We start from the raw sequence: 23,039 nt of genomic DNA, 5'->3' as shown, positions 1-23,039 counted from the left end.
GTAATGGTAAACTTTTGGCAACAATTACTTACAGAGTAAATACATAAGTTGCACAAAAATGGCTTTAAAAGTATGCCATTCCTAAAGTATAACATTACTACACAGCAAAAACACAGCTCCTTAAGATTAGTTAAAGTCCCTTGTTTTCTGTGTAAATCTATTGGAAATAAGTTAAATTAACTGCCAGCACTTCAAGTATATTTCACTCAGATTTCTTGAAGAAAAATGGCCAGCTGAAAATAAGATTAACAGCCTTATTTTAAGCAATAAATTATTATACATAATCCTAAAAAAAAAAAAAAAAACTTGTCAGAAATGTTCTTTATTCAAGAATATGTATGGTTCAAAACATTATTTGAAAGCAATTTTTTCTTGATTTAGGTGAAAATGACCTTTTTTTTTTTTTTTTAGATGTTTGGGCTTAATAAGAACAAATTGCAATATTTAGTTCAAGTAAGTGGAATAATCTGGCGCATTCAACTAGTCTTCAACACTCAAACAAGATGGGGAAAATTATTTGACTAGATTTAAGGAGAATGATCTGATTAAGACATCATAAATTTAAAGCGTACTGAATGCATTACTGACTGGATGACTTCTTTGTGTCGTTTGGTGCATGTTACAATTATCAACTAACCACTGTGCCGTCATGATAAACATGGTTTGTTGACATCACCTGTGTAAATGTCCGTGGTAAAACTGATGTGATCGGCATGTCTTTCACGAAGAATCGTGGTCGTATAAACTGCATTATTTTTTCATCCAGGGACTTGGCTATCGGGTCATTTCGGGAATTTCCTCCCGCCTGTGCCCTTCAGTCCGCCCGGCTGCCAAATTAGCACCCGCGCCAGGCCTCTGTCTTGAACCGGAGTGGCGGCGGCAGCTAAGTTCGTACCGGATATCCGCCCGCCCCGGCCGGCTCGCTGCGGCGCATTCGGTGCATGGCTCTGCTCTCATCCTCTACCCGCCTAGGGCGAGGCGGCGGCGGCCTGCCGGACCGGCGGGCTCCGTCGGAAGACAGCTACTTGTCAACTATCGATCTCGTGAGGTGTTTAGCCATAGATGGGAGTTTACCACTCACTTTGGGCCGCATTCCCAAACCCCCCGACCCCGGGAGGACCGCAGCGTCTCTGTATCGTTACAAGCCCCGTAGCTTCCTTTATAGTTTATTTGTTAACAATAGCTTTAGCATTCATGCTAGCAGCAGCCTCATATTCGTTCCAAAAATCATTGTGATGCAGTTTTAAATGACTGCTGGGTTAGTGCTAGTGGTGTTCAATGAGGACGCTTTCTTTAGGCCTTGAGGAACTGTTTTGTAGATGGCGAGAGCATCGTTTATTTCATTTCACACACGGGAAGAGCAACGCACGCTAGTGAGAGCGCCTCAACAGTGTCAACACTGATGTGTAACACCGCCTCCTCTATGACGCCGTACTCCTAAACCCCTCCTCCCACAGGGGCTTCAGAGAGGGGAGGGGTTGAGCAGGCGGCAGTGAAGAAGTGGAGAAAACTGCTTGGTTGCGCACATTTGGAGGCTAAATCAAGTATATAATTATCGGATTGCATTATCGGTTGATTTTTTTATTATCTGTATTATCTGTGTGACGTCATAATTGCCATTATCGGCCGATAATTATCGGTAGCCGATATTATCGTGTATCTTTAGTGAGTAGGGCTGAATGATTTGGAAAAAACTTGACTTTTGGGGGGGGTTGCGATATAGAGTATATAGCAATATCAAAACTAGAAGAATTTTCACCTGATGGCTTAAATAGCTCTGTTTAGGAAGACTTTGGTTGACTTACCATATTTTTGTATTAGTGTATTGCATTTAGTATTTTACTAGATTGTTTTCCCTGAGTTTCCCCCTTGTTTTCTCATTCATCCTGGTATAATTTTTTTTTTTTAATTTAATATTCTTTAAACAATTTATAATATTCTTCATGATAAAAATATCTTAGTTTATGTACTTTTTTTTATTGTTGCATAATAGACTTGTTGCTTCACTTTAATTGTATTCATGTATTGTTCATTTATTTAAGAACTGAAAGTGCAAAAAATGGCAAAATAACAATATATGATCGTATTTATATACTGCAATACCGTTTAATCCAGGCAAAAAGGGTTTATTTGTGAGGATACAGGAAGCCACCCCTCAGCAGGATGGCTGCTTTTAAGAAGCCAACCCATTTTTTTTTTTAACTGTTCATAAAATAAAAACAATAATCGCATATCCTGCATGAGGACATCGCAATGGCGATATAAAAACGATATATTGTGCAGGCTTAATTGTGAGGATAATATTTCATTCTTGGCTGGAGGTTTCATTGGTTCTCCTTATTAAAATGTGGTGAATCTGTAATCTTTTAAATAATGTAGAGTGTTAAGTGTGATGATCAAAGTCAGCGGGAGGACCTCAAAAAGTTGGCTTTGGTGCAAGTTGCACACAGGTGATTGACGAAATTGCACCACAATATGCAAACAAACAGACAGACGCGCACAAGAGCAAACACTTTATGGCCATGATGATCAAAAGGCATGAGCACTAAAAAAAAAAAAAAAACACCTACACTAAATACCTCAGTCACATTCTAGTGTACGTTTTCTGTCACCTTATCGTCTCAAGTCCTGCACAGTTTACACAATCTAAGTGCAATCAATCAAGTTAACACTTGGTTAAGTTGATCGTTTTAAAGAACCATAAGTACATAGCCTTGAAAGTTTTGAATGGTACAAACAGTAAATATGTTCTTTCAAGTGATCAAATTAAAATAAAACAATACAATATTTACAGCATATGTGCTGTATGTATTTTAAAGTGTGTGTGTGTGTGGGGGGGGTGTCACATGTAAATCTGACTTTTTTTGAACATTTAATTATGTTATTTGGTCGTTCCCTGGTTTAAAAGACATTTGGAGGGATTTTCTGAACCATTCATCTATGTTTGAGAAATCGTCGATTGTCTCCTGACTGCCTGTGGGGGCTGCTGAAACACTCTGAGACAACTGTATCGATTTAGCCTCTGAATTTTAACAAAACAAACAGACCACAGGTGTGAAAGCACACTTATTCATGTTTGTGGGTGGGTTTAGATTCAGATTTTTAGATTTTGGACCATATCTTGAGAACAACTCTATTTACACTGGAATATCTGAGATTACAAGAACACAGCATACCTTGTCATGTGTATCCGTGAAAGTAAGTTTATAAAAATAGATAAAAAAAAAAAAGAAGAATTTTAAAAGTTTGAATGGTTGATGTAAGACCAGCACCATGATCCAGCACCATATTCCTATACAATATTACACTACAGTCCATTAGTGCTGGCCATGAAATTTTAGTAGACCATGTGGAGATGCCGATTTGAGCCATTTTAACATAGATTTGATTATTTTTATGTATTCATTCAATAGCTTAAACACAAATCTTTATATCTGTATGGGTCCTAGGCAACTTGGTATTGAAAAATTGAGCCCCTAGGTTTGAAAAGTTAAGGACCGCTGGTTTAAGCAAAACATGTTGTGTGTACATGCGAAGTCCCTTAATTACAGACGTGACTCAACACCTTCAAGTGAAGCATGACTACATTCAAATCTCACAAGCAGCTTGACAACTGCAAACTCAGCCTTAAAATAACTATATTAACATTAGCTAATCTCAATCAGTTAGTGATATAGTGAGCAATGTCCACATTAATATCACTGCAAGCTGGAGGAAATTATCCATGTGTTTGTGTTTTCGCTGTTGGACTGTTGTAATGGCCTGTTTACTTGCTTGACAAAGTTTTCAATATGTCCAATATTCCACTGCAAATCTTTGAACCTGCACTTACAAGAGAGCTCACAAAATTCCTATTTTAAAATTCCTCTATTGGCTCCTCATTGTTTATACAATTTTTTTTTTAAAAATTGGGTCTTGACATTGGCTCTTCATAGACAGGCCCCAAAATATATAGCATTACTGGCCTGATCCATCCCAATCCCCTGTTCACAGTCAGAACCTGCAGATGGTCGCTCGGACCTGTTTAGGTTTAAGGTCAATATTGCGTTATTTGAAATACAATAAGGGTAGCTCATTACAGGATTTCTCCCACATGCGTACGTGGTAATTGTAATATGTAAAAAAGCCTGCAATCTGGAGTCAAGTAAATTCCAATACATAACATTTTCCCCGTTACAAATGGCTTGTTGAAGATTGTGACTGATGCAAATCTTTTGGCTGTTCAACAAACCATGTAACACTTGCTCAAAGGCAGCTCAACCGCGCTCAGGAAACATTCTGTCTATTGCTGAATATCTAGTTATTGTTTTATATTTACAAAGACTCTCAGCACATCTTCATAAATTAATCTTTTGTGATGAAATTAGAGACAAAGTCAAGATAAAAAAAAAAAAAAAAAAGAAAACTAGTTGGCGGTAAGCCAGATAATGTAATACTGTAAATTTCAGTTGTTGTTGTTGTTGTTGTTGTTGTTGTTGTTGTTTTCAGGGGAAAAAAAGGAAAAAATGAAGTTGTGAGCACGAACAGGAAAAATCAATAGAGAGTTCTGTTTCTTTTGATGAGTGGATCTACTCCAAAACAAACAAGTTAACAGTCCGGTCACACACACAGTAGACCGAGATCCAATAGGCAGTTTCAAACAAAGTGTGTGCTTGTTCAAAGAAGAAGGGACCAACTGTATAAATCTCTTATCCGGGAGACTGAATTGGGTCAAAAACAATGCAACCACATCAACACAATCATTTTGAAAAACAGTTAATCAACAATAAAATATTTTACAATTATTGTTAGACCTGAGGGATACTTCGAGATGCAGACACATACAATGAGTCTACTTTTGAATACTCAGGCGTTTTAAAACAATGATCACATCCATCCCCAACTAGTTTTAAATTGTTGTTAAATCTAACAAGGAAAACTGATCATCAATACATTCTTTTCAAATGAGTGAAAGGGGATTTTCTTTAAGGCAATTCTCTACTTGACCATGTGAGCATGAGTCAGTCACAGTCAAAAACTAACAATACTTTCTCTCTTTCATTTAATCTACGGTTTAGGGCTAGTTATTAATTATCATTATAATCACAGTGTAAAGCATAAGAAAAAGAGAGGAAATGGGGGTGATCATTCAGAAAAAAGTTCTGCAAAGCAGAAAACACACTTGACTAGATTGTCAAGATTGTGTCATTTGGTTGCCCAATTTTGTTTTTTGTCTGCATTAAATGGAAATCAGTAAATATTTGGGCAGCATGAATACTATGACAACTATATAATTTGATGAGTATACTTCAAATTTTAAATGTTAAAGAAAACTAGATGATACAATTTCTGGAGAAATTGCGATGGTAGCTTTGTTGTGATGGTAGGTGTATCAGTTCACTTCCTGTTGATTTTGAGGCGTTTCGGGGTCACCTCCTGTTGGTTTGGGGACATTTCAGGGTCACTTCCTGTTGATATCAGGTCGCTTTCTGTTGATTCAGGGGCATTTCAGGGTGTTTCAAGTTGATAACAGGTCACTTCCTGTCAATGGAATTGTGATCAGGGCCGTTGGAAATGAAGGGGAATTTTTATAAATGAATGAGAAAGTTTTGGGCAAATTTTGGTGGAACTGTATATTTTTGCCACAAGAGAAATAATAGTCTGGTGCACTTCACGATCCTGAAAATGTTTATGCATAAATTATGATTTGGGGTGTCAATCAGAAGACAACCAGCGGCGCGCGAGAATTCCAGTCGGTGTATGAACTGTGTCGATAGGTCAAACGGTTTTGGTTGGGCAGCGCGCCGAAGAAACCCCATTACAGTTTTTCTCAATTGCTCTAGTACGTTTCTCAGATCAGAATTGATCTGAATTCTCAAAACAGTTTGTGCATTTCTCACATTTCACACGTCACACAAGCAGCAAAACAACATCGATTACCAGCAAAATCAAGTTTTTTTGTGCAAAATTCTTAGTCTTTCGCTCAAAATTAAATTTCTGTGTCAATGTACATATCAGTACTGTCAGAATGACAAGTCCTTGTTTCATTTTGTTGCAGACAAGACGGTCAAATTGCTTTGTCATGCTCTCAATATAGCAGTTACTCTGATGAAAGGCTCTGATGCTGAAGACGGTTTACTTAAATTTTGATGAAAATTGTTAGTAAGTTACACCTTTTTGTGTGTGAGATTGATTGCAAGGGACCGGACAAGATTCAGTTTACACTTCCATTGTTTTAACAATGTCTTGACAGACCATGTAATTGCAATAGAGAGAGCAAAGGACAGCACTGAGTATCACAAAGAAAAAAAACATCAAAGAAAATTTAGAAATGTTAACATAAGACAGTCGACACAACTACGAGTGCTGTCGGGATTTTTCCACACATTTTGACGTTTTGCCACAAATTTTCATCCACGTCACAATGGATGTCCTCTCTTGCTATACAGCGTGGAGACAATCTTCTTGAATGCCTTACCCAGCCTCTCTAGGCATCTGCTGTGATGTCACTGCATGCTGCATTCATGGCATCCAGGAGAATCTGAGTGTGAGGCTGGCGATCATACACTTATCACCTCCATGTGGAGAAAATGTCTTCTATGGGATTTAGGAATGGGGACTATGGTGGTAGGAACTTCATTACCATTCTGTTATAGGCTGCAAACCATTCCCCGATTATGTTGGCGTGGTGGAAACTCACATTGTCCCAAACTATTACAAATTTTGGCAGGTTAAAATAAGTTACGTAACATAAGTAACGAAAATGCTTAGACAAAAATACACACATGTTGACATATTTCGACAACATGTTAATCCATTTTGCATGTAAAGACTTAAGCAGTTAACTAATGACTAAATGTTGTGGGTGGTGGGATTATTCGAAAGAGACCCATGATAATCCATTTCGACCATCATGACAGGTGCAGCTGACAATGTAGGAAACAGCAGAGAATTGTAGAAATAACTTGCATGGATGTACAAACACATCATCAACTTGTTCAAAGAAATGAGAAACTAATTTTTTTAATGTGCTCTAGTGATACAGTGTTGTGAGGATTGAACAAGCAGTTTTGAGAATTTCACGTCTGAGCAGAGAAACGCACTAAAGCAATTGAGAAAAACTGCAAAACAAGAAAAAAGGAATATTATAAATGGTAGATTTTGCGTTACATGCAAAGTTACATCAACTATCACTCTGTCAATGTAAGTTAATAATTAATTTGTTTAAACATGGCATGTTTAATTGTCAGAATTACAAGTAGCAGCAGACAACTTGACACAAAAAGGTGTCCAAATAACGCAACTTTACCATCTCATAATGTTTATGCGTTTGATATGTAAATAAGATCATATGATCAAAAATGTGTCAACAAAAGCAACTCCCAATTCAAGAAACCTAAAACATAAACAGGGGATTAAAAACTGGACGTCCCAGGATATGCCAACTTTGAATGGCATGTTCCAGCCACTTCAAGGTGACCTACTTTGGCTGGAATGACAGATGAAAGGAAAGCAAATGTTGAGAACTTTCATCTTTAGGTGTTTTTTTCCACATGTACAATTGATAACACTATCAAAGCTCATCACTCATTTAATGTAGAGCTGCAGAAACTTACCACACGTTAGCTTGGTATTACGTGTCTATTGCAAATGATTCATTTAAAAGAACAAATGTTTCATGAGAGAATACACAGAGTGGAAGCAATTAATTAACTCATTTTGTCACAGTTCAGTTGAGATCGACAGTAAGCATGCCAGTCAAGAACAGAACTACCGCGTTCTATAACTAACTCGGGAATTTTTGGCAAATGAAGTAGTCGACGTACAGGTAGGGCAAGGGCTTTTCATGCCTTGGTAAGTGTCACACAATAAAAAAAATCATGCCTTGAGTGATAATAATGCTTTCATCGGCAATCAATTCTTTGAGCTAACCCCTGATGTAAAGTCAAACCAAATGAAAACAAACCCGCACACACCCCTTCCCTCTTATCTTAAGAGACTACACATAAAGTAATTAGAGGAGAGGAGAGGAGATGGGGGGGTTAAATGGCAGGATATAGGGCAGACTTCAAGTCCGTTATGCTGTTTTCAAATCTATTTAATGTATATTGATAAAAAGGCATATATGTCTACTATTATTGATTATGCACTAATATTGGCCGCTCGTATTATTATATCTAGGTGTAACAATTCACTAACAACTGATATATCACCAAATTAAATTGACAGCTAGTTTGTTAATCAGTTAATTATAGTCATTGTTGAACTTAAAATATTAATAAGCTCTCTAATTTTTGCCTTTCAATAGAAAACAATTTCTGATTGGTCTTCCATGAGAACATATTTTATATATTTTTAGATAATTTAAAAATGAAATAAAAATAAATAAGTAATTTGGAAAAAAAAAGAAGAAAAAAAAACATCAGTTACTTCAGAAAACCATTAGCATTATATATTTTCTGACGTTACGGCCAAAACCCGAATCTGATTCATAAAAAAAATATATAGTTAAATCCATTTCAGAAATAATCATTATTTGCAGCTGTCGTATGAATAACCTGTATTTGACATTTTCAACCTGAACCCACTCCAGATATGTATTAGTATATCATACAAGTAGCACTTCACATACATCAGTCCAGGTACTTAAGAAGTAGCTCGTAGTTTTAAAGGTGTTAATGACTACTACAGCACTCGCTCTCGTGTGATATTGCTTAATTCATTAGCTGCCATTGATGGCACTACATATCCAATCCATTTTGACTGGGAGAGGCTGGCAGCATATGATCGCCAACTCTCCAAGTAAAAATGGATTGGACATCTAACGCTGTCAATGGCACTAAAACCTGAGCATGCAAAATGTTTTTTACACCATCATTTCATCAACTGGTGGAATAATGGATAGAATAATTGATTCTACAAATATACTACAGGTGCATGCCCATTATATACTATTATTGTTGGGGTGTTTTTTCTTGATTAATTGCGATAGTGAGCCGCCATATAAAAACAAAGGGGACTCTCAGTCAGCTCGCAATTACTTTTGTGAATTATCCACAAACTAAATCCACATCACTCATGAATGACTGTACAGTATATTACGGTCTGTGAATGCACTGTCCATCTGTGAGTAAATGTCTTTCTGAGGCACCATTATTTCTTAGACCTGAATGATGAATCGAATTATGACGCACAGTGAGCAACTATTTTTTAACTATTTCTAAATCAGCCTAAAAATAGCAGATATTCCCATTACTATTGCAACGTGTGCTCACTATTTATGCTCTAGTATTCATTATATTGGATTCTTAAACATCTACTTGGTGTATTAACTTAATTAGTGAAAGCATTTTTTTGCTGTTTTTTTTTCTTATTGTTTTTCCTTGGAAACATCAATCAAACTTGAGATTTATTCACACTACAAGTGCTGAGAGTAAATAAAGAGCATTATGTATCACTTTGGCAAACAAGAACAGCCAAGGCCGTTCTCTTGTTATTAAAGGAAAATGGTGAAAGCCTTTGATGCTTATCTATGCACAGCTTAGCTCTGTACAAATATTACACAAACAGCCTTTTTTACACACACTCAAAGCATGGGTCAAGTAGTTGTTGACATGACACCCCAAATTGAATGAACTATTTACAAAGTATTTTGAAACTAATCATGCAGGGTGGATGAACAGATGACACAATCTCTCTGTAGCTGCCATTAAAAAACAAAACTAATCATGAGCTTCCTGTTTGAAGAGTGTAATAAAATTTCCAAAGCAGTAAAAGATGCCCTTGAGTCACACTTCGACAAATGGTTAACAAACTCACAGTGCTTATCAATTATTAATTTTTCATTGTTCTTTTTTGCATGCTTTCCTTTGAAAGTTGTTTAGTTTATGTAAGAATACAGGAATATAAAAGCCATGACCTTTTAGGTAATGGAATGAGCAAAAAAAAAAAAAAAGTAGATATGGAACAGCATAAAGATTCCCAATGGCATAATTATTCAAAACTGTGGTCACATAACTTGATTAATTAAATCTTATTACTACTATCATGCACTTTCACTTACACAGACACAATTATGAAACTAATTGCTGATTGAGAGGTGTGACAACAACTCATCCATCAACCAAAATTGAACGTGACAAAAAAAAAAAAAAAGTCTAAATGAACATAAAACATTAATGAAACAAAAAATCTTGCTAACACAAAATATCTAATAATAATAGTAATAATCTATTTTGGTTAAGTATGCAAAATATTTAATGCAAATCGAATGCACCTATTGTACCACCTTTGTCACGGCAAACCCACTTCTCAGAAAGCCGACCATGTAAGCCAGTGGTGTCCAAAGTCCAGCCTGTGGGCCATTTGTATTTTTTTTTTTATTTTTTTTTTGCTCGTTTTTAGTAGTCCACACCTGTATTGTTAAAAAACATTAGACAAGGCCCATTTACTTTTGCAGTGTGTTTCTGCTCAAACAAGTTGGTTGGGTCAAGAGGAAATATGACCATTTAAGAATAATATTGCCGTAATTTAGGCTATAAAAGACAGGACAATCCTACACAGATGTAGAGCCAGAGATAGAATCTGAGTAGACTTCAAACCAGCTCTCTAACTAGACCAATGAAAAGCATTCGCATACAAACATTTTTAAAGTAACAATAAAGGTAAAAGTCTGTCAAATTTGAATCTCAGAAAAGAAAAAAAGAGGAGAGGAGTCTGCTTAATGCAAGAAAAACTTGAGCTGTCACTCAAATGTATCTGTAAAATATGGCATATATTCCTATGGGTGCTGGGGTAAGACAAGCCATGCAGTCTTGCATTTTATCTGTCTTCCCATGTGCATCATGCCAAAGACTATCTGTTCTGGGATGCACAAATGCTATGGGACTGACACTTATTGGACCAGTATTAAGGGAAAATTACGTCATATTTATCAGTCCAATTTCAACAAATTTGAACTGATACCAAGAAGCTGCCTCAAATACACCAAAATTGGTCTGGTTACTGTCATGCACCCTCTACTATATTACATACACATTAGGAAATATGGTGAATATTTTTTGTGTGATTGATAATTGTGATTTGCAACAATTGTTCAGACCAAATACAGTGGTACCTCAACTTACGATCACATCGACATACGATCTTTTTAACATCAGACGTAAAATTTGACTTTTCATTTGTCTCAACATATGACGACATGCTGGAAATACGACGAATTAAGACAGTGTCGCTGTTTCATTGTTTTCCCAGAAGACAGCAGCACAGCGAATTGTGAGAGAAATCAACATGAGTCCCACAAAAGTTAATGCAGGTGGTAAAAAAAGGAAAAATGTGACGCTTACCATTGAAATTAAAGTGATAGAAAAATATGAGCGTGATGTGTACATCAGTGAACAGGCTCGACAATACGACCGGAATATGTCTACGATTCTCCATTGTCCTCAAGCAGATGGAACCCATCAAAATGGTCAAAGCTTCCAAAGGGACGACTATCCTCTCTAAACGTCGTAGTGCTATTTCAGAGGAGATGGAACGCCTTTTGCTACTACTAGTATACTGTAGATTAAGGATAAAGAGACCTACACTGTCCGTCTCCTCAGACTGCGTTCGCCAGTCTCTATAAGTTAAGGTGAAAATAAAATGTGTTTTTTTTTTTTTTTTTTTTTTAATTTCTGATTAATTATTATTATTCCGATTTGTATTTATAATAACTGTTTTGCTAGGTGTAATTGTTATTTGTAATTGTACCTGTAGTAGGATTTAGAGTAGGTTTTGGGCTGTGGAACGAATTAATCAAATTATAATGTTTTCTTATGGGAAAATCTCACTCGACATACGACCATTTCGATTAACAAACCAGGTCCTGAAAAGAATTGAATTTGTATGTGGAGGTACCACTGGGAGTTCTGCATTCAACACATCAAACCTCACTAGTCCCCTAAAGTTTCATCATGGCTGTGTTGGCGGATGTAAGAAAGATGAGGTATACTCTATGCAATGTGTAATGTTCTAAAGCTATAAAGTGGTTGCAAGTAAATTCATTTGATTTTTGGGAACACTTAATGTTGCTAAAAATGAATCATATCCCGCGAACAGCAACTGTAGCTCACTTGGTGGCTTGCAGATCAGCCGTGGGGTCATGAAATTCACCACTGCATCATGCGTACATGTATAAATGTATGGTGAGAGGTTTTTGATCTATGATCTAGAAAAAGAAGCCACAAATTGATTTGCTTTTTAGTTATAAAATGTTCAGATATTTCAGGACCCGAATTCCAAAATCCCTGGTTCCTGTGCAGCAGTTCCATTCTTTGTTCGACGAACTCTCATGTAAGTAGGGTTGCTTTTAAGAATGAGCAGCCTTAAGCACTCATTGAGCAAGAGTTGTTGGTGTTGTGACCACAATTAACAGTGAATAAATGCGAAGATAACTCACTAATCCTTGCAGGTGGTTACTTATAAGTTAACCATATGCACTGATAGCTCACATCTCATTCAATTTCATCCATTGGCTACAATTGATGCAACGTCACATGAACAGGGAACAAAATAGAATTACTAATTCAGATTCATGATAAAATATGTCTTGATCAGGCAATTTAACTGTGTGGTAGGGGGCTGTGCCGTATCTTTCACTATTCAAATAGTGTTCGTCAAACGGAAACAATAGTACATTTTGCATGAGGGTGTTTGAAATGAGTCATAATAAACATGTAGGTCTTTGAATTTCTGACTTAATTCAGCACGCTGTTCAGCGGGTATCTTAATACTGGACTTCGCTCCGCCCTGCCAGTCAGATATGTAAGCAAAACAAGTCCAGACAAGCTGTGCATATTGTTATTGCGAGAAAGGTTTATCTACAATCCCATCTTGGGAATCTGGAATTGAGTGACCCTTCTTGCACAAAGCAGAGCAACGCTAGCTTGGTTCTGCCGCATCACAATATGCAGCAAGGCAATCGTACATAGCATCTCTGCTCATTGTCTTGCAGGCTGTTGAGTAGCCATATGTCAGTGATCGGTGTTTGGGATCAGCAATTAAAGACAGAAAGGCAAATACTTTTTCATGGATATCATTCTATAAAGATCGGTGGCCAATTGATCGGCAAAACCTAAAAAAAAAAAAGATTATTAAAAACTTCAAGCTGTTTCTTGTTGTAGGCATGGGTAGCTAGCTAACTGCATGCTGTCATGGTAGCAATTAGTTAAGTTATTATCATGAAAGCACTCAAAATTGTGACCAGATAAACGCTAGAGGTGTAATAAGAGTGCTCAGTAGTTCTAATGCCGTTAGAAAGCATTCGTCGCAGACTCATATTCTTAATCATTTTAAAGTTTTCCCACTTAAGGTTTAGGATTGTCAAACAAATAAATATGGCAGAAAACAGACAAGACTGAAAAAGCAGTTTCTGCTCTTGCACTCCTCTTTAAAAGCAACTGCTGTATTTTTGGCCAAAACAACCGTTGTGTTTGATAGAACAATATGTCTATATGCTGCCATAGCAGATTTATGGTGCATTAATCCCCCAAACTATTCTAAATTTGCCCGTTTTACCCTGGAAACCCCCGTTTACTGACGTCGCGCAAACGTTTTTGTTTCAACCTAGCCATGAAAAGAAAGTAATCGTATTTATTATTCAAAATGTATGTCATTTTTAGCTTAAAATCATTAATTGATGTCCAATATATACTTTAAAAAAAACAACTTTAAAAAATTATTCACTTGCATATTTTAAAGTTTTAAACAAATTACGTCACAATGAAAAAAATGGTGTCTGTAAATAGTCACAGATATCTACCTCATAACTATCGCTTATTATTATTTTTTTTTGTTTGTTTTTTTTTTTTGTTACTGTCGCATTTTCTCCCATATGTTAGATGATAACTAATCAATCCAAACAAAGAAAAATTGGGAAAAAAAAAAAAAAAACGTTCAAAAGGGCAAATATATGAAAAAGAAAATCTTGACCACTCCTTGATGTCTGTGATTTCTGCAACGCGACCCTCTTTATATTACCATGTTTCACCCATAAAATCCGCAAAAAATACAGCTGTGGCCATTCACAGCTGTGTCTTGACACTTGGTGATACATGCTACATGGAGTTTTTGGATCAAAAAGAGGTAAGTACGCGATAATATCTCGTTAAATCCCTCGCGTCTTTAATTATGCTCTCGCGCGCTATCACCTCCAGTTGGGTTTTGATGTTTACATTTTTTGTTTAAATGCCCTCCTGTTCAAAATTATTCTTCTCCCAGAAAATTCAGATTTTAAGCTTTCCAATGATGTATCACACATGCAAATCGGATAAATATGAAATCTGGCCAAATTGGGGGTCTCAGAGCGAAACTTCAAGTCACCTGAGTGTTTTCCGCCATATATAAGATTGTTATAATTGAAGTGGACATTTTGAAATGATTTCATTTACTAACGGGAAAAAAACCTACTAACGTAAACAGTAAGGGCGGGCCATCTCATGCTACAAAGACCCAGTGTATTACTGGACTTAATTTTTGCCACACCTAGAAAATCCCGGTGTCTGAAATTGTGAGAAACAGTTTAACACTACAGCTCTAAAGCTTAATACTTCATGGCTCTCAGTCTTGGCACATTTTCAGCAATTATCTTTTGAAACAAATCTTTCAATTCATTTTACAGGGATTTCAAAAGTATAGTATATCAAAAGTAGGGCTGTCCCAAACGACTAATTTCCTCCCGATTAGTCAGCCGACTATTTTTACGATTAGTCGACTAATCTAATAATTTTTTTATTTTTTTATTTTTTTTTACTAATTTAATAATGAAATTTTTGTTAAAGCTTATGAATTCACAAAAAACATTTTGGAACACCTAAATTCTTTATTAACGTATAAATAAATAACATAAATATCAATAATAAATCACAAACAATGAGGTCAAATGCTGCTGATATTAAATGGTGCAAAAAAATGTAAACGGAAACACTGACTTCACCTTTTTAACAGGAGTCAAAACAATTCTTACTCTTTTTGCGGCATGTCATAGTCTATATTGTTCTAAATGTCAAAATGAATTGTAATGTCCCGGACAATCATTTTCAGAATACTTTGTGTGAGTTCAGATGCTCTTTCCGGTGTGCATTCCGCATTTTTTGGGGAGGGGGAAAAACTGTTCAACTTTTGTTTGTTTTAACCTGAAGATAACGCAGAGGGCACACTGAAATATTACCACAATTATTTTGAATGAAAGGCACAAATACCCACAGTAACAAAAATTAAGTATATAGTATTAATTTTATAGTATACTACTATATGTAAAACTTTATAATATTAAATAACTAACATTAGTGCAGTCATGGATTACAGTAAGCAGGCCAGTGGTGTTTCCATATATATTTTTCATATTATGTATATAGAGGATATATGTATATATTTTCCCTAAGTGGGAGATCCAGGATCCTAATAAATTTAATAATAATTTTTAAAAAATATATAATTATATTAATTATTTTATTAAATAAAATGCGCGTTGATACGACGCACATAAAGGCAACTTCCATTTAAAAAATCGTTAGAGAGTTGTATGGATTTACAATCCGCTAGCTTGTTGTTTCTTGTCGTCTTGGAAAAATATACTTGGGTGACGGCGCTTCAAGTGTTCGTTTATAGCCGACGTGCTACCGTGGTATGCGAGCTCAGCTTAGCAAAGAGTACACACAGTGGCACCCTCCATATTTTCCTTGAAATAATTCCAGGCTCTGGTTATTCTGGTCGGCTTTTTTGGCTTTATGCCGCTTTCACGTGTAACCATCTCTGCCCTTTTTGGAAATTGGCGGTGTTTTCAACTCCTCACCGGCAATTCACTTGGCTCGTTGTCGTCAGTTCGTCTGGGTTCTCCCGATTTCCTCCTCGGGAAGGCGGTGGCGTGCATAAAAAACACCGAGAGGCGTCGGATGGCTCTTAAAGGATACTTTTATTGACCAAATCAAAAAAGTGGGGGATGAAGCCACTCCACTCGGCGCTACCCGGCCCGCGCACTTTTCCAACTCGCCGATCTCGCTCCCTCTCTCTTGCTCGCTCGCCCACTTTCTTCCTCTTTGCTCAATCTGACAACGCCGGTCACATTGAAATAACAGCGGCCCCTTGGGGGTGCCAGTAACAACCGCTTATATCGCGAGCGCCTGCCATTCTAAACTTTATCCGCATGTAATTTTTTTTTTTAACCCGTCATTACCCGTCGACGGTATGTTTTGCCCGTCGACGCATTTACGTCATCGATGACGTCGACAACGTCGACTAGTTGGGACAGCTCTAATCAAAAGGTAGTCAGACCTCCTGCCATTTCAATATTTTAAACAGCAACAGGTTACACAATGTTTACTCACCAATGATTGAGGAGAAATGTGCCATCATATTGTGTCAAAGTGTTTAAAGGCCAGAACTTTTTATCTTATGGCAAGCCTCTACATTGAATGGCATTCGTCAAAATAAACCCGTTTTAAATTTACCGTTTAATATCACTGCTCTTTCCTGTCTTGACCTGTGTGCAAGGTACGGATATCATGAAATCCGTTGCATGATTTGCCATTTTACCAGACCAATCATCGTATTGGGGGAAGCTGCAACTGCTGCGTGCATGGATCAACAGGAATGTGCCAATAAATTGAATATCAAGGGAAATTCCGTTAATTTCAATAGTTTGTTTTAAAAAGTTAAACCTGTCTATTATACAGTATTAGTTTACTACACACAAAGTCAAGTTTTTCAAACCATTATTTGTTTAAATATTGATAATTATTTCAGACAGACAAAAATATATCCGGTATTTCCCATAATTAGAATATTTCATATGACTAACAACAAAGGATCTTAAATGACAAGAAAGTATGTTTAGTAAAGTGAAATAAATTGAGGAGAAGAGCATAAATGAAACAAGTATTTCCCAACAATGCCTGTCCGAAGCAGGGGTGAACATTGTATTAGTGGTGGTACTATAATGGCCAATGAAATACGAGTACACCCATTTGCCCATCCTTCCTCGTGATGTCAGTCTACGGACTATTTCAGTATCAAGTTAACATATAGCAGTTAAAAAATATACAAAAATAACAGTAAAACTCTAGTCCCCATTCTATATCAGCAGCTTTAAACTGCATTCAATTATTTTAATGTTGTGAATCAACCGTTAAAGTTGTTAAAATTGCTCCCGTCATTTCATAATTTCCCTTTTGTCTACTTTCGACATGTGAAAGTTTTAAAACTATTTTAAAGATAGATTCAAGTCAATATTTTACCGATTTAGAGGTATTTTAGATAAAAAGTTAATTAGGTTTGCTTGGAAGGTTCGCTACAACAGCCATGCAGGGAAGTGTACTGCTTTAAGATGGCGGCCGTTTACTACGCCCGTATCTAGCTTTTTGTAGATGTGCTGCTAACGCTACCGAATCTATATGGCATCTAGTCCTATATAAATGATATCTACTGTAACATTATGTGGATGTACTTTGTAGCAGCTTTTCGGCAGCAGTCAGGTATGTTGTTGTGTTTTTTTATCTCGTGGAATGAGTTGAGCTAGAGCCGTGAGTTGAGCATTGGCATTACCTGAGGGGCCGGTTAATGAGAAGCATGATGTTTAGCTACTCTCGCTCCGTTCCTCATTGTCCCGAAGATTGCGCGGCGCGCTGAGTGTGTTGTACTTCTGCTTTACTTGCCATATTTCAATAATCGGAATTTTGATGTTTGTGAATCGTTCTCGAATCTTCCACGGCCGAATCGCGAATAATCTAAGAATCGGAAATTTTGCACACCTCTAGTAACTATGAAGGAACTATTCACTATCCAAACTAGGAACTATTTTTCTCCACTAGAGGGCATTCATTCTCTTTGGACAAATAATGTTTAATTTCTGTCGTTTTCTCTCGCCAATATTCAATGATTATTATTATTTTTCTTTTTTTGCATTTCCTTGGATTACTGTGGTTACTTAATGGGTTATTGTACAGTATCATTATAACAACAGTTCATATAGATAAGTTTATGCTGAGAAAAAAAAATACCATTGTTTAAAAATAAAAACAAACAAAAATAAGCAGTTACTCACAATGTTACTCATTACTTGCGTATTCTTTTCACCGGATACTTTTTTACTCGTACTTGAGTACTTTTTTTTGGAAGACTAGTTTTACTTGAGTAATATTATTTTGAATTAACTCTATTCTTACTTTTTGGCTTCTCTAACCACCACTGCATGAGGGGAGGAACACTGTAAATCCTTTTTCCATGTGCATCTCTGCCCGAACTGATAAAGCCTGCAGCCCGATCAGCCTTTCCGAGATATAACTTTTGAAAGATTTATCGCTCAAACTATCTGCATTAGAAACTTCTTACACGATGTTGTTTTGTCTGGCAGTCCATAATTTGTCTCCAGCACAAAAGAGCAGGAGTATAAGTGGTGTCACATAGCAATGGTTGCTCCTATACTGTAAGTGGTTTTCCAGCTTGGGTTTAACCATTGTCAACCCCATTATCAGAGGGCTAAAACATTTGCGATTGAATACTTAAGCACTTTGAGCAACCATCTTTCACATGAAAACATTTAAACTAGTTCATTTAATTTACTAAATAATTTAAACTCGGTGCTTTCAACTCATTAAAATATAGAAATACTGGCCTTCTGGAAAGTGTATTAAAGTAATATCATATGTATTCAGTATTTTGTTGGGTTTCCTATTGCATTATTTTGCAGCATCAAGGCAGCATGACATAAAGATGATCAGCTTTTTGCACTATTCAGGTGATTCTGCTGCCCAACTTGCTTTTATGTTGGCCTGCAGATCATCTGTGATTTCAGGGTTTCTATTATACAACTCGGGCGAATTTGCATGCCAATCAAGTACTGGTATTCAATGGCTATTAAACTATTGGTACTATTGTAATATAAAAGATATATGTTAGTACGAGTTACAACAATTTGATATTAAAAACCCTCTTAATGTTTCGTTTTGATAAAATGTGTAAATTATTTTAACAAGTGCGTCGCCATTGTTGTTGACGTCACATGGGTATGCTGCCAAACTTCCACAGTGTCACTCGTTAACTACATAAACATGTCATCGGTTTTACCCTTCCAATTTGAACCCAAGAAAAAAAAACATTAATGAGAAGGATAGCAAAAGCCAAATGAACAGGAAAGACGGGATGAGACAAGTAGCATTCATGTGTCAAGTCTCCCGCTCTAGTGACGAGAGCAGGAGAGCAATGTCAAAAACTGTTTGCAGATCTTCACTGTAAACTATTGTGTGATCCAACTTATTCCAATATAATTATGGAGATAGTAAGCATCCAGGGCTGCCGCGTGCTTTACAAATGATTAGGAAATACGGTAAAACACAGCAGTTTGATTATTTTTGCAGATAGCCCATGCAACACAGAACACGAAAATGTTTATGCAGTTTGCCTCTACCGAGACGTCTCATGGCGTCTTGCCTTATTTTTGTCTTGTAAAAGCAGAGGTCCAGATTGTTGATCATCCTGCAGGTGTTCTCAGATTTATCAGACTTATCAGATGTTGCTACAGACGCTTGCTTCCCAGTGAATAAGCGACACGGAAAAGTAATAAATGTATTAAACTTAGTGTGATTGCTGGCTATTCTATTTCGGCCCAACAGATTATAATGACGCCATATTTTGCACATTGACATCTACGAGGCAGAGAAAGGCAAGTGGACACAGGCGTTCAGATTTGTAGCTCAGACCGCGCCGTTTATTGGCATAAGCTTTCACAACTCCTCCTTCACAACATGGAATTGAACATAGTAAGTATCATATAGTGATAATGAACTAAAAATAATATTCATATCTATCAAAAAATAATGTTCACAAAAAGAAAAGTGCTTCAATCTGTATTAATGAGGCCCTATTCTCAAACAGTTAAACAACAATGCAAAAAGAACTTGCATTCACAAATTCACAATTAAAACAGATATACAAAATGCACATAAAACTTAATCAGACTTTGGTCAAACTCAATTTAAACATTTTAGTAACTTGTTTAGCTCAACAAATACACTGGATGGCAATATTTAGTCACAATATACAAACTATGATGCTGGGAGCCAGTGTCAAGTGTCTTAGCTTCTCAACATACAATTGAACATAAAGCACAATGGGGAATAAAAAAAAAAAAAATACGGCGTCAGTCAAGAGACAAAACGTACACATTAGCTTGATCTCTACTAAATTTAAAACTTGCCTTGTGGCATATTTAAATCACTACCTTACATAGTTAAAGAGTGACACTGTGGAAGTACGGTCAACGTGGCCATGTGACGTCACCGCCCTGCGACGTCAACAACGATGGCAAGCTAATAGTTAATCTTTTGGTTTTAAATTTTCCAAATTTTATTAAAACAAAAACATTAAGAGGGGTTTTAACATCAAATTATTATAACTCGTACTAACATTTATCTTTTAAGAACTTCATGTCTTTCTATCAGTGGTTCCCTTAAACACTTAGTGAATGTACTTTAGAAAAGTGGTCTCTGAGCATCCACCTTTACTTTTTGGTACATTTTAGCGTTCTGGAGGGTGTCAATTGCAGATACACTGAAAATTTGTTAGCTAAAAATCTTCGGCCAATTTGACTAAAAATGTGGTTTTGGTCTGAAATGATTTTTTTTCCCCCACAGAAATAACATTACCTACCTTCTTTTGTATTCAAAATTATTGCACATTTTCCATAATTCCTAGAAACGTTTTTTTGGCTTCTGAAATTTTACTGCGTTTGCCTGCTATATAATATACAGTATTTGACTGAAATTGCTGATCCATACAACCAATCATTTATGAAGAAAAAAATGCTAAAACCACTTAGCAATTGACAATTCATGGATACATTTTGTAGTAAAAGTTTGAACACCAGTAAAATTTTAACCCTCAAATAATTTCAAGACGTTGTAAAGCACCTTCATTTTCCCATACTGGATTTATCAACTTTTAATACTTTTTAGGGCCTGCGGCGACCCCATTTGGGGTCGTTGGAGCATACCAGAAAACGACCCATAAAATTTAGAATGGTCATAAAGGCTTGGTCTAATCATGAATTACTATTTAAGATTAACAAAGGTGTCTAACCTAACCTCTTATTGCTCAAAAATCTGACATGCCTGATCACACAATATTAAGACCACCCGGATTTAAGTATTGTCCTAACTGTAGCTTCCATCTTCAACAGGTTGTCAATACCAACATCTTGGTAGCCAACCATACAGAACTGCTCACTGTCTAAAGACAGTGGATTCTTTGACTCAGCTGCAGACAAGAACCCACACAACTGCCAGTTTTGTACAAAGAAGCCAAGTTACTACAACCCACAGGGAGCTGATTACTGGCCGAGAGGGAAAGCATTTATATTATCAGAGGCTTTCTGGCCGTGGAGTTATTTGTTTCATTTTAAATGCTTTGTTTATCCTCAAATTATCAGCAGGGTGATGGATAGAGAGGGGACGTGCAGGGAGTCTTTTTTTTGTATAGAAAGCCACTTGCATGTAGCTCTAGTCAAAGCATGAGACCCCGCTAGGGCGACAGAGCGTCCAGTGCTGAATCAGCAGGTAGCACGTTGTGTAATCTCTCAAACACACATACACAGTTTAAATGACACACATGGTGCGATGTGAGCATGTTTTAAAGCTGCTTTTTCGAGGAAAGTTGCTCAAAGAAAGGAAACTGAAGCCATTTAAATGTTAGAGAGGGATTTCTTCTTTTGAAGTCTTAGTTTACAGTAGCTGAATGGGTCCTGTTGGACAATAAAACAAGTTTAATCAAATAGAAGATTCTTAGAGCTTGACAGGGGGTAAGGAAGGAAGGAAAAGCTAAACGCTTTGTGAGACATTTAAATGCAAGTCCACACATACGTACGGTCAATGTACTCAAACTAGACCCTTAATCATTCTTAGCATCCAATTCCAGGATCTACAGCGAGGGCTTAAAGGGTTGCAAAGGTCAACTATAAAAAGTAGCACAATACAGATTCATCCAAATTCATCAAATTTCTGTAAATAATCATAAAAGATGCGAAATGCAAAAATAAATTGCGCTCAGTACTCATGATTTCAATATATAGCACATACACAATCTCTGACAATTAGGTACCCATTTTAAAAAATATATCAAAAGCTTCTCATGTTAAAATACACAGGTCAAATCCAGATGTTTGCCTTGAGCTTGGTACCTTTTATGCTAGTTATGCTAATGTTTATTTTGGTCTGCCAAAGAAACACATGTTGAGTTTAAGGTTAACCAGACCATGTCTCATTAGAAACTACTATAGCTCTTTTATCACCCCCAAGAAAAAACTTGTTCATTCATATTGAGAAGGAGCAACGCGCGCACACCGGTGAGTGGCGAACCGCATAGGAAATCAGATCGATTGTGATATCGCTATTTATATGAACTTTAAACCGACTTGATGCCAAAGTTTTTACACTTGCTGGATTCAACGATGTGTTCGGCAAAGATCGGCTTGCCCCAACAGCTGGTAGTCAGTGTCATTCGTGTGTGTAACCCGCGAGCTCCGGTTGGTGACAGGAGTCCAACTTACCAGAGTCTGTTCATACTGTAGCGCCCGCTGATCGGAGCCGTCCCCGGCCATAGTGAGCTCGGTACTGCTGGTTGAAAAGCGTGGTGCTTGGAATAGAGGGAAACCGACAGCGACGTCTCACCGTACGGGCAACAATCAGACCATTTGACAAGCTTTGAACTCTTGAGGTGAGTTCAAAATTAAAATCCAACTAAATAATGCGTCTCCTATATGACCAAGTTCCTTCATTTTATACCAAGTGTCTGTCGGGGAGAGTCACTTGTGAGGCGGGACTTTGGCTCTACTCTGAGGTGGTTTTGACCCTCCCAGTTAGAGCCAGCACCAATCGACGCAGAATTACCTGCTGCTTTGTTGTTTATTTAATGAGAACAATAGTTATTTTATTTATTTGTATATTCCACGTGAAGGCTATATTCAGGGGTGAAAGTCGCTAGAATTTCTTGCGGAACTCCCCGACGCGAAGGTTGCCACGGAGCCAGAAATT

General features: G+C 36.9%; 1 protein-coding gene across 1 annotated transcript in view; it reads right to left on the bottom strand.

The window, feature by feature from the left end:
• Positions 1-22,813, bottom strand: part of clcn2c (chloride channel 2c) — a 194,984-nt gene extending 172,171 nt beyond the window's left edge. The window contains exon 1 of the mRNA XM_057838103.1: positions 22,556-22,813. Coding sequence (XP_057694086.1) covers positions 22,556-22,606 — 51 coding nt within the window. The 5' untranslated portion in view covers positions 22,607-22,813. The remainder of the gene's footprint in view (positions 1-22,555) is intronic.
• Between the last annotated feature and the right edge of the window lie 226 nt (positions 22,814-23,039).

Source organism: Corythoichthys intestinalis, chromosome 6 (genome assembly GCF_030265065.1).
Source record: "Corythoichthys intestinalis isolate RoL2023-P3 chromosome 6, ASM3026506v1, whole genome shotgun sequence".
NCBI classification, from domain to species: Eukaryota; Metazoa; Chordata; class Actinopteri; order Syngnathiformes; family Syngnathidae; genus Corythoichthys; species Corythoichthys intestinalis.
Note: the sequence above shows the minus strand (reverse complement) of the source record. Positions and strands in the feature narration are given on the sequence as shown.